This window comes from Sinohyriopsis cumingii, chromosome 10 (assembly GCF_028554795.1).
Source record: "Sinohyriopsis cumingii isolate HCF-2022 chromosome 10, ASM2855479v2, whole genome shotgun sequence".
Lineage (NCBI taxonomy): Eukaryota > Metazoa > Mollusca > Bivalvia > Unionida > Unionidae > Sinohyriopsis > Sinohyriopsis cumingii.
The window spans coordinates 74,774,310-74,790,366 of record NC_142970.1 but is presented as its reverse complement, the minus strand read 5'-3'; the positions used below and the strand labels follow the sequence as shown (position 1 = coordinate 74,790,366).

Genomic DNA, 16,057 nt, shown 5'->3' with positions numbered 1-16,057 from the left:
TACTGATAGCGAGTCAGAGAAGATGATACTGTTTAAAATATGTTTCTTTTCTATATGTTGCAGAGCAAGGTCTATTGCTCTGATTTCGGCTGTAAAAACTGATGTGCCATTTGGTAAGCGAACTTGCGTTGTGTGATTTCCACAAACAAAGGCTGCAGCAGCCTTTTCCTCATCCTTTGATCCATCAGTGTAAATTCTGGTGTAGTTTTTAAATTCGGTGAGGAGTCCATGGTAAGAGTTGTGGAAGACAGAAGGTTTTTTTTCGGATTTTTTCCATTTTTCCATCGTGTAGTGTAAAACGTACTTTTGGTTGTTTAATTAGCCAGGGTGGTGTTTCGGAGATGGACGTTTTCTGAATTTTAGAAAGATCTATATTTGTAGTGTCAAGGCTGGATGATATTCTAATGCCAAAAGAAGGTATGGCGTTTGGTTTGTTTTCGTATAAGGTTTTGTATTTGGGTTGAAAAACAGCCGAAAAAGCAGGATTCTGAGGGTTTGATTTTAATTTGAGAGCATACTGTGCGGCAAGCATTTCTCTACGATGCGATAACGGTGGTTCATTTGCTTCAGCTAGGAGGCTTTCACACGGGGATCTTTTAAATGCTCCCAGAGCCAGTCTTACTCCCTGATGATGAATTGGATCAAGCATTTTAAGATATGATTTTCTGGCTGAACCATACACAACGCAACCATAGTCCAGTTTGGAGCGAATAAATGTTCTATATAATTCAGGATGACTTTTCTATCAGCACCCCAGTCAGTGTGCGCTACTACTTTAAGTAGGTTAAGTGCTTTTAAGCATTTAGCTTTCAAGTTCTTTAGGTGTGGCATAAAAGTCAGTTTTCTGTCAAAGATTATACCTAAAATTTTTGTTTCCTCAACAACTGGAATAGGTGTTCCATCCAGTGAGAGTTTAGGTTCATCGTATTGTGTCTTCGTAACTGACAGAAATGCATGCATATCTTTTTTGATTTCGAGAATTTGAAGCTGTTCGTACTTGCCCAATTTTGTATCTGGTTTATATTTTGCTGCAGTTGTCTTTCAATTGTATGCATGTGCTTCGATCGATAACATGAGAAAATCATCAACATATAACGATTAATCCACACCAGGAGTCAAACACTTGGTGATGCTATTGATTTTGATATTGAAAAGTGTCACTGATAAAATACTACCCTGGGGCACACCCATCTCTTGCTCGTGCAGATCTGAGAGAGTAGACCCCACTCATACCTTGAATTCTCTGTCTGAGAGAAAGTTGGATATGAAATAGGGCAGACGGCCTTTTAGACCTAGATCGTGCAGGTCATTTAGTATCCCGTACTTCCATGTCGTGTCATATGCCTTTTCTAAATCAAAGAAAACGGCTACTAAGTGTTCTTTCTTGATAAATACATTGCGAATGAATGTTTCTAGTCCTACCAGATCTTTGTTGGTGCTCCGGCCATATTGAAAGCCACTTTGGAAAGGACATATTAAATTGTTAGTTTCCAAGTACCAGACAAGCAGAGAATTGATCATTAGTTCCATTGTTTTGCACACACAGCTTGTGAGTGCAATTGGTCGATAGCTGTTAGGATCTGCAATATCTTTACCAGGTTTGGGAACTGGTATTACTATTGCCTCTTTCCAAATTTTTGGTACATTACCAGTAATCCATAAATCATTGAACATTTCCAGAAGGGCTGTTAATGAAGGTTCTGGGAGGTGTTTCAAAAACTGGTAATGTATTTCGTCAGGCCCAGTGGATGTATCGTGGGCCTTATTCAGAGATTCTATCAGCAAGTATATTAACTATGTCTTCTTAGGAATTGATATTCTTGTTGCGTAGTTTGAGATGTCGAAACAAATTGTATTTTCCCTTTCCATTTATTTTGTGGATCGTGTCCCAAACTTTCTTTATAGAGGAACGAGAATTTAGAGTTGAAACATATTTTTTCCATGATGCTCTTTTACTTTCTTTAATCGTGCAGCGGACTTTGGCCACAACAATATGGTACTTAGTTACATTTTCGGGCGTTGGATGATTATTAAAATTTTTCAGTGCTTCTCGGCGTTGTCTAATGGCCTCTTTACATTCTTTTGTGAACCACGGTTTTGAGTTTTTTTTACTGTTTGGTGAGGACTTGGGATTAGATTCTTCTGCAATGTCGATTAAAACAGAAGTAAAATATTGAAAAGGGTTATTGTCGTTTAATAACAGTATCTCTGTTAAGTCTAGTTGTACAAAGTGTTTCAATTTGGCCCAGTCGGCCTTCTTTAAATTCCAATGTGGTATTGCTTCGTCAATTGTAACGTCGGTATTGTTAAGAGAGATTGGAAAGTGATCACTGCTGTGAAGGTCATCAGCAACCTTCCATTCATAATCCAAAAGCAGCGATGGGGAACAAATTGTCAAATCAATACATGTGTATGTACCCATTCCTGGGTGTAAATCTGTAGGTGATTTGGTGTTATACAGACACAAATCGTGTCTGGAAATGAAGTCTTCTATTTTGTGACCTCTGTCACTTATGTGATTTGATCCCCATAAAATGTTATGGGCATTAAATCCCCAAGTAAAACAAAAGGTGCGGAGAGTTGTTGAACAAGATTATCTAATTCATTTGGTACTAGGTTGGTGTTTGGTGGTGTGTAAATAGAACAAAAGTTAATCACTCGATTTAGAGTGACGCTTACAGCAATGGCTTGTAAACTTGTATTTAAAGGGATGATGCTATGAGGGGCTCTGTTGTTCACAATAACAGAGACTCCTCCTGAGGCCCTGTCAACATTTTGAGAGTAGTTCTTAAACAGGGAGTAGTTTTTAAGTGTGATGTTATCCGTATCTTTCAAAAATGTTTCCTGAAGACATAAAACTGCAGGATCATGTTTGTTTAAAAGCAGAATAATATCATGGTAGTTGGCTTTAAGTCCTCTACAGTTCCAGTATGATGGTGTTCTTCATTACATGTTTATATTGAAGATTCTAGAGCTAGGTTAGACCTTTCACGGAGGCAAGCTGTTTAGTTATTTATCTGGAGGAAGTACGGGGTGTATTTTTTGTTGTTAGGACTGAAGCCACCTTGAGGACATGGAGCAGTTTCTTCTGCATCCATATCCTCAAAGTCTCCAAACCTATTGTGCAGCTTTATGGGGTCATCAGACCCCTTTTGCTGCCTATTTGTTGGCGACGTTTTTTTGACTGTTTGGTGATCATGGTGGTGGAGTATTGTTGAATGTTGTTTGCGTTGATGTTTTTCTGGGGTTTGTAATGCGGAATGTTTGAGTCGAAAGGGGATTCAGGTGGGTTTGTTTGGGTTTGGGCGTCTTTTGTTGCTTTTTGCTTGCCGGGGAGTGATGTTCTAGCTTGTACAAGCTTCCTGGCCTCTGGAATAGGGGATGTTGGACGTGTATTTAACCCTCTGGATTTCCTTTTCCTGTTTCCATGTGTCGCATTCCTTTGAATTAGCATGGTGTTCCTTGCTGCAATGTGGAGTGGCTTTGCACTCGGATTCCCGATGGGAGGGGTTGCCGCATCGGCCTCATATTTGGCTTCGAGAGCATCGGTCTTCATGATGGCCGGATTTTTTAAATTTGTAGCATCGGAGGAGATTTGGTATCTATATCTCAACCTTAACTTGTAGGAATCCAACTTTGACCACTTTAGGTAGTGTTGGCTTGTTGAAGGTGAGGATAATAGTGTCGGTGTCCTGCAGATTGTTGTTTCGTTTGATACAAATTCTGCGGACTGCAGTGACACCTTCATTTTTCATGCCCTTGACGATTTCTTTGTCGCTGACTCCAGCTAGGTCACGGCAACGAATGACGCCTTTTGATGTATTAAGTGTAGAGTGGGCGAAACAGGTTACTGGAATATCGTGAAAGGTTTTAATTTTTGGGATATTTTCAGTATGTGCTTTGCGCTCACACTCTACAAGTAGGCCACCTGATTTTAGTTTCTTGAAACTTTTTGGCTTGCCGACTAATCAAAGTATAGTCTTTTCGACTATAAATGGCGATAGAGCAGCAAGTGGTTTCGATTTGTCTTTTGATTGGATGACCAAGAAGGAGGAAAGGATTCCATACTACATGGTTCATCATCTGACTCTGATCCAGTTTTGGTACATTTATTATTTTTTTTTTTATTATCCATGATGGCTTGATTAAAATTCAGCACCCGTGCTCCCCACCCACCAAGGAGCCCAACAAGGGGACACTTTTCAAGTGCCAGGGATACACAGATGCCATACTCAGTTGATTATATTACCTTTGATTGACCTGTGAAGTTGCCAGTTTCTAGGGTCGGTAAAATTACCTCCTGATCGACCCATTAAGCCACCGCCTTCCAGGAAGTCTTCTAATACTTGGGAAAGGAAAGATAAAGGAATAGACAATAGGGGCAACGTTATATCAAGAGAGATACAAGGAGAAAGATAAAGAAGGTGAGAGTAAATAAAGACTTCCTAGGGCTCGGTGTGACCAGCCAATTTGTCGAGACCGTGTCCATCCCAACCACCCATCTAAGAGAAGTAGAGGCCAAAGTAGTGTATTGCATCGGAAAGCCTCTGCTCAACTACCAGGATCCTTTCCTCCCCCGACACGGGACGCAACCCACAGCAAACAGGTTGCCTAGTCTTAGTCACCTTTTACGACACGTAGCGAGGCACGTCTGGCCAATTCTACAACACCGGACCTGCAGGGGAGGACTTTTTCCACAAGACAGGTAAACAAGCAAACTAAAACTTGCCTCAATTAGTGTGTCCAAAAGATTATTATAAAAAAATAGCATTACTGACTACACTTTTTTGACAATTTGGGTGTATTTAACAATTGTTCATGGAAAATATTAAAGGCTGTCCGAAAACTTAAGTTGCCTGAAAACTCAGGGAAAAGATGGTACATGTCCTAAGTCTTTCAGTGGAAACCCTAGATCAGGATGACCATATTATTTTATAATAAACTACACTGTACATCTCGATAAAATGAGCCTATTTATCAAATCTGATCTAAATCGGATCAGAAATAAGGTTCATACAGTGGTAACAACCTCAGCAAATCAGACACAAGATCATACACTGGTAATAACCTCATCCAATCAGATGCATGATCCTACAATAGTAACAACCTCAGCCAATCAGATGCAAGATCCTATAGTGGTAGCAAACTCATCCAATAAGAAGTAACATCCTACAGTGGTAACAATCTCAGCCAATCAGAAGAACGATCATACAGTGGAAACAACCTCAGCCAATCAGATACAAGATCCTACAGTGGTAACAAACTCAGCCAATCAGATGCGATATCCTAACTGTAGCAATCTCATCCAATCAGATACATATTCCTACAGTGGTAACAACCTCACCCAATCAGATGCATGATCCTACAGTGGTAACAATCTCAACCAATCAGATGCATCATCACCACCTCAATAATATAAATGGATCATCATCATTATGGAACTTGTGTAACAGCTGATGACAGAAGTTTGTATTCAAAGTTTGATCTGAATCAGACAAAATATGGCTTCCAAAGTAGTAACAAGCTCAGCCAATCAGATGCAAGGAACATGGATCTTGCTCATTATCTAACCCAAGAGCTTGATTCTGTATGGCTATATACAAAGTCCAATGAGAAATACCATGTCCAGAGCTTGATTTTGTATGGCTATTTCTAAAGTCTAATAAGACAGTCTGATGAGAAATACTGTGTCCAGAGCTTGATTCTGTATGGCTATTTCCAAAGTCTGATAAGAAATACCATGTCCAGAGCTTGATTTTGTATCGCTATATCCAAAGTCCGATGAGAAATACCGTATCCAGAACTTGATTTTGTATGGCTATATCCAAAGTCCAATGAGAAATACCATGTCCAGAACTTGATTTTGTATGGCTATACCCAAAGTCCAATGAGAAATACCGTGTCCAGAACTTGATTTTGTATGGCTATACCCAAAGTCCAATGAGAAATACCATGTCCAGAGCCGTATTATTTTCAGTTGATCAGATGCAAAATCACCTCATTAATACTTCTGATCTCACTTACCGTATATACTCATGTATAAGCCGAATAATTAAGGAAAAATTAAAGGCATGGAAGAAGGGGGTCGGCTCATCTGCCAGTCACTGTCTAAACTTTACATTTTTTAGAACTTTTTGTTGACTACTGTAATGGCTGTAAATCTTGGGACAAGAAATATTAATTTTTTGCATGTTCTAAGACATAGGCATGTACAAAAAAATTACTTTCCGTAACCCAAAATTTATTAAACTTTTAAAAAGTACTATGATTGATGTTGCCAGTGCGTATTTTCTTATTTCTCCAAGATGAAATTAAAAAAAGGTAAATACAGACTTCATAATTTGCGGACCAGTTGAGTTTACATGGGAGACCTGGCTGAACTATAATATACAGTACTTATACTGTGCAAAGCGTGAATAGCATCACTTAAATCCTTATTTATTCCTAATCATATTAGATGCAGATTTTGCTTTATGCATTGTTTCGACCAAATTGCATTCTTCCAGGTAACATTTCAGGTAGTCCTTAATAGCTGTTTCATTTATATTGAACCATGCGCTCATGAATTACTCATTTTCAATGATATAAGCGATCCTACAAATTGAGGTAATATTTTAATAAAAGGTATGAACATTTAACTGTACAAGGCACATAACCAACATAATTTACATGTTCAGGAGGAGTGGTAATAATAAAGGCTAAAATTCTCATATAGATCAACTAAGATCAACATCAATCAATTTTAGTTTTGTGTTTTGACTGAACAGACATCATAACTTTCCACACAATGGAAAGCTTGATGTTTCGGTATCTCTTATGTTGATAGTCGGCAAATTTGTCTTTCATTATGCAACAGCAGTACAGGCCAGTTAATCATTAAAACCCTGAAAGTGCCTTGTGTTAAGAGGAATTTTGACCGGCAACTATACCAATACATTGATGTGTAATTGCCTTTTATTCCATAATATTAGCACAATTATCGTAATTTTGTAAAATGAAGTGTAAGGCATACCTATGAACTTTTCAAAAGCCAAGTAGGGAGACAGAATTAAAAAAAGAGATTGGGACCTAAAATCTGGAGGGTTTTCATAGCATTTTTAAAGCCTTGTTTTTCACTAAATATTGATCGATCTTCCTGGTCCATATGCATGAAATTCGCAAAAAGACTCGCCATTTCTCCCTGTGATGCACCATATTTTCCCCCAGGTTGTGCCCATGCTTCATATTCTGTTCAGCTGTGGTCAAACTGCACAATATCTAAAGATTAGACTTAAGTAAACAAGCAAGAAAGCTAGCGTGACTAATTAAAAGTCAATCCTTATCGATGCAACTACGTTGTGAAAACGGCTGGCCCACCACCATAATTCAAAGAAACCATGTTCTACACTATTGTGTGTTAAGCAAGCACCAGCAATTGATTGGAAAATAATGGATTCCCAATTTTGTTGAACTAAAGGTACCAAAATAGCCAGCCTCATGGTACCTTACATGTGGCAACTATTTTTCCCTCTATGTATATCCATCCTTGTTCCTTTATTATCAACTAGTAAAGCATTTAGTATTGTTTATTATAAAATATGTATTATGAATTAGTTTCTTGATGACACATTTGCTGCGTGGATGTATTTTCATCCCTCTTTTAATTTAGCCACGGTAATTAACTTTGGTATATATGGTGTAAAAATGCCAGGTGTTCACTCGTGTAAATTTCTTTCATGGGAATGGCACTATAGCATATGGAGTTACAGCATTCATAGTGATCACTCTTGGGATTGAAATTAATTGTGACAATCTTTTTGTTCTGGCTTTTTAAAAATTATTTTTGCATTGTTGTAGAATTTTAAAAAATCATTAATTTACATTAACATTCTATTTAGTGAAGAAGCAAATTCTTTCTAGTAAAGTAATTATTTTATCAAAACAGTAATTCACAGGTGATGCAACAGAACATGTAGAACTTTTCTTGTTTGAAGAAATGAAAATCGAAGACATAATGTAATAATCGGGAGTTCTTTGCAAAAATCAGAGGACGTGAAATTGGGAGGTAGGTGTGGAATGACCCCAAAAATCAGGAGCTTTTTTTCCCTCCTCACATCAAAGTTGACTGGTATGGTGTAAGGTCGCTTACATCAAAGCAAACTACAACACAGCTTTTACGGTATTAGCATACTTTCTGAAGCATTATTTCTGAAACTTCATTATTGCATTTTGGAAATATCACTAAAGTTTAGTGCAATGGTGCCCTAATTCGACTCCATGGGATGTGCTTAATTCAGCGCGCAATCAAACCAACAATGTACATACGGTGGCACCATTATATAAATACGTACAGCAGCCTAAATGTGAGCGTTGAATCGAACCGTATTGTCATTCGTTGTGTTGTCAAACTGGGAGCATATTTTAATGAGTTAGGTATTTACAATTTCAAAGCAAAGTAAAAACGTAATTATCGGTGCACTGATATAAAATGTTCAATGCAATAATGCATAAACAAAAAATAATCGAGTCAAAAGGGAGAGGTAGTGTTACAACAACTCACGATAGCTTAATTCTTGTCATCGTTCGATCAGATTATACACAACTGTAAATTACGCAGAAACAATAAGAAAACAGAAAATTAAATAAATTACTTACGTATACATGTAATTTTTATTAAATATAAGTTTGCCTAAATAAACGCATTTAGAACTTACCTCGTGCATCTTGAGATGTCTCAAAGTTGTGGGTCTGCTTACTCAGCTTATAGGCGGGTCATGCACCTTTTAGTGTCTATACCTGTTCAGTTTGGGGGGTCAGCTTATACGCAAACGGGCTTATACATGAGTATATATGGCATTATAAAACTTGAATGAGATCTTGATGATACAAGCCCATACTCCAAGTTTTACAAAACCAAGATCAGAAATATTGCTTCCAGTGTAGTAACAAACGTTTATGGAGGGACAACAACTGGACACAGTGCCATACCAAATACTTGTCTTGGATGTTAAAAAAGAAAGGGGGTGGGGAAGATTGTCTTCAAATTGTACTTCTTGTAGAAAATTACCTGGCGTAGGTGGTGTAGAACCTCTAGATGTGGAGCGTAATAAGGTCTCCACAGGGATGTTTTGGGAAGACCCTTTCCTAAAATAGAAAAAGAAACATAATGGCAAATTAATAAGCCATATCAAAATTTAACATTCTGTTCATGTTTCAAAAACTCACTACATTAACTACTATCTTCTTTACAACCATTTTTATAGAATGGAAGGCAACTGATATATTTATCAATGCATCTAAAGACAAATGATATATTTATCAATGCATCAAAAAGCAACTGATATATTTTGTCAATCCATCAAAAGGCAACTGATATATTTTGTCAATGCATCAAAAGGCAACTGATATATTTATCAATGCATCAAAAGGCAACTGATACATTTATCAATGCATCAAAAGGCAACTGATATATTTTGTCAATGCATCAAAAGGCAACATATGTTTATCAATGCATCAAAAGGCAACTGATATATTTATCAAAGCATCAAAAGGCAACTGATATATGTATCAATACATCAAAAGGCAACTGATATATTTTGTCAATGCATCAAACGACACCTGATATATTTATCAATGCATCAAAAGTCAACTGATATATTTATCAATGCATCAAAAGGCAACTGATATATTTATCAATGCATCAAAAGGCAACTGATACATTTATCAATGCATCAAAAGGCAACTGATATATTTTGTCAATGCATCAAAAGGCAACTGATATATTTTGTCAATGCATCAAAAGTCAACTGATATATTTTGTCAATGAATCAAAAGGCAACTGATTTATTTATCAATGCATCAAAAGGCCAACTGAATATCATGAAAAGACTTTTGGTGAAAACCCAAAGTCAAATATGACCATCACTTTTAAAGAGTTATGTTTTAAAATGGCTGCCAAGATAACCATAATAAAGTAAGAATTAAACCATTTACATTCAGGACTAACTAGACACCATAAGAAGTGACATGACTTTCCATTTTTTGAAGAGCAATGATTTCCAAGATGGCTGACATGCTCATTTTCACTCTGGACCAACCAGATATCGCAATTGTTTTCTGGTAAAAAATCTAAATCAATTTAAATTTCCATTAGGTGTAGCAATAACAAGATTTTCAAGATGGCTGCTGCAGTGGCCATATTTGAAGTCTGATTGGGACCATTTTCATTAGAAACCAACAAGACACCATTTGAAGTCTTTTAGAGAAATCCCAATGTTGATATTCAGGAGGAACAGTGATATGAGAATTTTCAAGATGGTTATCTTGGCAGCTATATAGATTTCTGAGCGGAACCATTTAGAATCAGCCGGACATCATAAGAAGTCTTTTGGTGAAAACACCATGTCCATATGACCTTCTATTCTGGAGAAATAGCCATAAGATTTTACTCTATGTCTGAGCAGCGCCATTTTCATTGAAGATCAACTAGACCTTGGGATGAATGTATAAACTTTCATGGCAATCCTCCAAGTAGTTTATTAGGAGTAGTGATAACAAAAGTGCACTGACCAATGGATGGACAACATCCCATCATATAAGCTCTACTGGCCTGTGACAAGTCGATTAAATAAGACGCATATCAACTCAATACAGATGCCCTGTCAATAATGTGCCCCTACAAAATGTAATTTCAAAATCTGAGGAAAAATCTCAGAACTAAACAAAGGGCCTGAAAATTGTGGTGCTCCATGGTACGTGACCAATTCTTTATAGCAATGACCAGTCAAATGTAAGCAGTACAGCCCTGCCAGAGCTTTAATATTTATTATTTGTTCCTATACAACTGACAAAAATAGGTGTTTTTTATTCCTTACAATCTCTGAAGAGAGTTGTAAAAGTATACTGATACAAGCAGAAGTCACTCTAGTAGGAGACTAGGGGTGTTAATTAATACAAAAGTATACTGATACAAGCCGAAGTCACTCTAGTAGGAGACTAGGGGTGTTAATTAATACAAAAGTATACTGATACAAGCCGAAGTCACTCTAGTAGGAGACTAGGGGTGTTAATTAATACAAAAGTATACTGATACAAGCAGAAGTCACTCTAGTAGGAGACTAGGGGTGTTAATTAATACAAAAGTATACTGATACAAGCAGAAGTCACTCTAGTAGGAGACTAGGGGTGTTAATTATTACAAAAGTATACTGATACAAGCCGAAGTCACTCTAGTAGGAGACTAGGGGTGTTAATTATTACAAAAGTATACTGATACAAGCAGAAGTCACTCTAGTAGGAGACTAGGGGTGTTGATTATTACAAAAGTATACTGATACAAGCAGAAGTCACTCTAGGAGGAGACAAGGGTTTTAATTATTACAAAAAAAATATGCAAATATCTCAAGCAATAAGCTGATGACCAGTCTAAGGTTGGTAGATCTTTATCAATCAAATGTTTGACTCTTCTCACCAACAGCTAAAATGCTTAAGGTGGTGCTCTCAAGGTTTGTACTTTGCATAGGGGTAGATTATCAAAGAAAGAGAATTTCTCCATTTTTTGTCTCACTGGTTATCTTGGTTATTTAAAAAATACCTTTGGTATTGTTAAAAGAACATTTAATTCCCTTTATTTTGGTATATGATTGATGGGTGTAACTTGGCTTATAGGGTATAATGCTTGGTCTTGCTTTAGATGTGCACCCATGAAAAAACTACTAGATCCAGTTGGTCATTTTCACTTCCTGGTCTTCAAAGGTAAATTGTAAACAAATGTGCAGATAACTTTTGTTATTTAAAAAAAAAATATTTTGTAATTTGTTCATTACACATTGTGACAGTGGTATTACCTACTCTAAAAAAACCTGTTTCCTAGTTAATAACTTTTAAAGACAGTGTACTTGAGAAAAATTCATGCTTTATTTTTCAAGCATGTGGGAGCAGCCATAATGGCTAGCAGTGTGCTTAGATCGTTTACAATTTCCACAAGTACAATATTTAGTGAAATTTTAGCCTCTAGCAAAGAATGGTGCAAACATTCTCTACAGTGTGCATGTTGCAAATGCAAACAACTTAACCATACACCTGTCACTCTCTCAGAAGTATGCCACATCTGTAGAGGATCCCCTTAAATAATGGATTTACCAGCAGAAGGCAACAATCAACCATACAGAATTCATCTGCTGCAAAATGTACTGCAATAAAGGGATTCAAACATCCCAGGTATGAAAAGGACGAAAACTGTGATGCAAAAAAACTAAAGCAGTGTCTACAAATCCAAAAGTCAATCAGCACTTTAGTATTTCAAATGAATATTTTAAATAAATAACTCCTCTCAAATTATACACTGTAAATTGTTATAAAAATGGATTCCCAAAGACTGACCTAAAACAGGAAGGTTGTTTTTGTTGTTGTAGAGTTTAATGCCATTTTTCAGCACACAATAGGCTATACAAGGCAGCCAGTATCAATGGTGGAGGAAGAACCCGGGAAAACACTGGAAAAAACCACCAACCCTCGAGAAGCTATTGGCAAGCTTTCTCACATACCCACACTGACCGAATCCAAGACTCGAACCTACGCAGACAGAGGTGAGATGGCAGTGATCCATAACGGAGAGCGGTTTAGACCACTCGGCCACTCGGGGCCCCAAAACAGGAAGGAATTATTTATACACATCCTCACTTGACATACATTGCAATCAGATATGAAGTAATCCAATGAATAAACCTGGTCTAATCATAAACAGGCCTTGAACTCAAATGCTTTGTAAACATTCTGGTTATAACCTGCAATCATGGACAAAAGCACACAGTATAAATTAAATACACATAGCAGTTGAGTATGTTGTTAATGCAGTCATTTGTGTTTTGTTCAGCATGTATGTCATACCCACAGTAAGCCAATCATTAAATTGCCTTATTCAAAGCCGATTTTATAAATGATCAATTAATAACTGTGAAACAAGCTGAGAGCATATTACTTGCACCAGATAAAATACAGCCCTCTCAATCACCACCCTGATTGCCTGATTATTTACAAAGCTGAGTGAACAAGAGTTATTCACCATGTCAGAGAGACCAGAACAAGTTGATCTCTGTCCTGAGACAAATTGTACACTGGTTGCTTTCTTCTGAAAAACACTGCACTTGACACAAACTTTGGGGGTCATAGCAAAATTATCCGAGTTTGAGCAATATGCCGTTTAGTCTCATCTGGCCATAAGAAAGTCAAAATATCTCAAATGGGGTGGGGAAACATGAGTGGAAACTCTGTCTGACAAGTGAATTGTTACATTTGGGGCCAATGACAATTTATAAATTGACTTTATGGGTTGTTTCCCATATGTTTCACTTAACAAGCTTTGAACAGCAAATGTGTTCTTCGATTTTATATGGGTATTTAATATTTTTATCTGATGTTCAGAACTTTTAGGCTTGAAGTTTTAGTTAACTACAGAACAAATTTTCAAAGAGGATATGCCAATAAAAGACATGATCATGTGATTTGAAAAATTTTAAATGTTAAGGTTAGTAAAACAATATGATTAAAAAAAGGAATAAATTAGTTGTATGAATTTGAAGTTTGCAATTTTATTTTTATTTTTACCAGCTTTTCATCTATGTTAATGTACTGTAGTAAATATCTGCATATCAGACTTTACTGATGGACTGGTCCTTGGTTTGCACAGACCTGGACAATTTAGGGTCTTACTGGACCGACCTGGACCAAGACAAAAATGAAACTGGGGTCATGGTGCAGTCAAATTTTGTCTGGATAAGTCAAATCTGACCCAGTTCATTTTTAATGAAATGCTTCTTACAAAATATGATTGCAAGCCACAAAATACTTCAGCAATAAATTAAAGATAAAAAATGTCTGGACAGGTGGAACACAAGTTGTTGACATTACAAACAAACATGGGTAACACTATATAACCACTACACATAATACTGCAGAGATATTACAAGGGACAACTTGTGAAACTTGTATACACTGCATACACACTTGCCTGTTTTGTCCTAAAACTCCAAATCTATGCCCCAAAGGCCAAGTCTCTATGAGATACTGACAGAGCAAAGGCCATGTCTCTAGGAGATACCGACAGAGCAAAGGCCAAGTCTCTATGAGATACTGACAGATCAAAGGCCAAGTCTCTATGAGATACTGACAGATCCAGTGGGCAAAGTCAGCTGCATATTTAATTCATCTGTTCATACCCAGTAAGTGCACATCATTCGAAGCTTGAAGGATGGAACAAATCAACTCAAAAGATTGCATGAATGAAGAGTGTAGCAAATCAATTCAAGAAACTGTATCAATGAAAGATGTAGCAAATCAATTCAAGAGATTGCATGAATGAAGGATGTAGCAAATCAATTCAAGAGACTGCATGAATGAAAGATGTTACAAATCAATTCAAGAGACTGCATGAATGGAAGATGTTACAAATCAATTCAAGAGATTGCATGAATAAAGGATGTAGCGAGTCAATTCAAGAGATTGCATGAATGAAGATTGTAGCAAATGAATTCAAGATCACACGAATGAAGGATGTCACAAATCAATTCAAGAGATTACATGAATGAAGGATTTAGCAAATCAATTCAAGAGAACACATGAATGAAGATTGCAGCAAATCAATTCAAGAGATCGCAAGATTGAAGGATGTAGCAAATCAATTCAAGAGATTGCATGAATGAAATATGTAGCAAATTAATTCAAGAGATTACCTTAATGAAGAATGTAGCGAATTGATTCAAGAAATCACAAGCATGAAGGATGTGTGTGTGTGATTTGGATTTTTAACATAACTTTAACAATTTTTCAGTCATATCGCTACAATGTCTGCAGTTTATAGTGATGTCTAGTACTGAGGCATCATGCCACAGACATGCAGCATGATGTTCCACCGAGTCACATTATCTTGACACCAGGCTGACCAGTCCTAACACTAACCTCTTAATGCCAAGCGCCAAGCGAGGCAAAGCAAGAAGGATGCAGCAAATCAATTCAAGAGATCACATGAATGAAGACTAGCAAATCAATTCAAGAGATTCCTGAATGAAGGATGTAGCCAATCAATTCAAGAGATTGCATGAATGAAGGATGTAGCAAATTGATTCAAGAGATTGCATGAATAAAGGATGTAGCCAATCAATTCAAGAGATTGCATAAATGAAGGATGTAGCAAATCAATTCAAGAGATCACATGAATGAAGACTGTAGCAAATCAATAAAAGAGATTCATGAAGGATGTAGCCAATCAATTCAAGAGATTGCATGAATGAAGGATGTAGCAAATTGATTCAAGAGATCACATGAATGAAAGATGTAGCAAATCAATTCAAGAGATTACATGAATGAAGGATGTAGCAAATCACTTCAAGAGATTACATGAATGAAGGATGTAGCAAATCAATTCAAGAGATTACATGAATGAAGGATGTAGCAAATCAATTCATGAGATTGCATGAATGAAGGATGTAGCAAGTCAATTCAAGAGATTGCATGAATGAAGGATGTAGCGAGTCAATTCAAGAGATTGCATGAATGAAGGATGTAGCAAGTCAATTCAAGAGATTGCATGAATGAAGGATGTAGCGAGTCAATTCAAGAGATTGCATGAATGAAGGATGTAGCAAATCAATTCTCGAGACTGCATGAATAAAGGATGTAGCAAATCAATTCAAGAGATTGCATGAATAAAAGATGTAGCAAATCAATTCAAGAGATTGCATGAATGAAGGATGTAGCGAGTCAATTCAAGAGATTGCATGAATGAAGGATGTAGCAAATCAATTCTCGAGACTGCATGAATGAAGAATGTAGCAAATCAATTCAAGAGACTGCATGAATGAAGGATGTAGCAAATCAATTCAAGAGACTGCATGAATGAAGGATGTAGCAAATCAATTCATGAGATTGCATGAATGAAGGATGTAGCAAATCAATTCAAGAGATCACGTGAATGAAGGATGTAGCAAATCGAGTCAAGAGATTGCATGAATGAAGGATGTAGCAAATCAATTCAAGAGATTGCATGAATGAAGGATGTAGCAAATCAATTCAAGAGATTACA

The 16,057-nt window shown here is 36.8% G+C and overlaps 1 protein-coding gene across 5 annotated transcripts in view; it reads right to left on the bottom strand.

Moving 5' to 3' along the window:
- Window positions 1-16,057, bottom strand: part of LOC149790399 (voltage-dependent L-type calcium channel subunit beta-2-like) — a 109,294-nt gene that overhangs the window by 26,282 nt on the left and 66,955 nt on the right. For all 5 annotated transcript variants that reach the window (XM_089972452.1, XM_089972451.1, XM_089972450.1 and 2 more), the window contains exon 6: window positions 9,047-9,123. In XM_089972452.1, coding sequence (XP_089828578.1) covers window positions 9,047-9,123 — 77 coding nt within the window. The remainder of the gene's footprint in view (window positions 1-9,046; window positions 9,124-16,057) is intronic.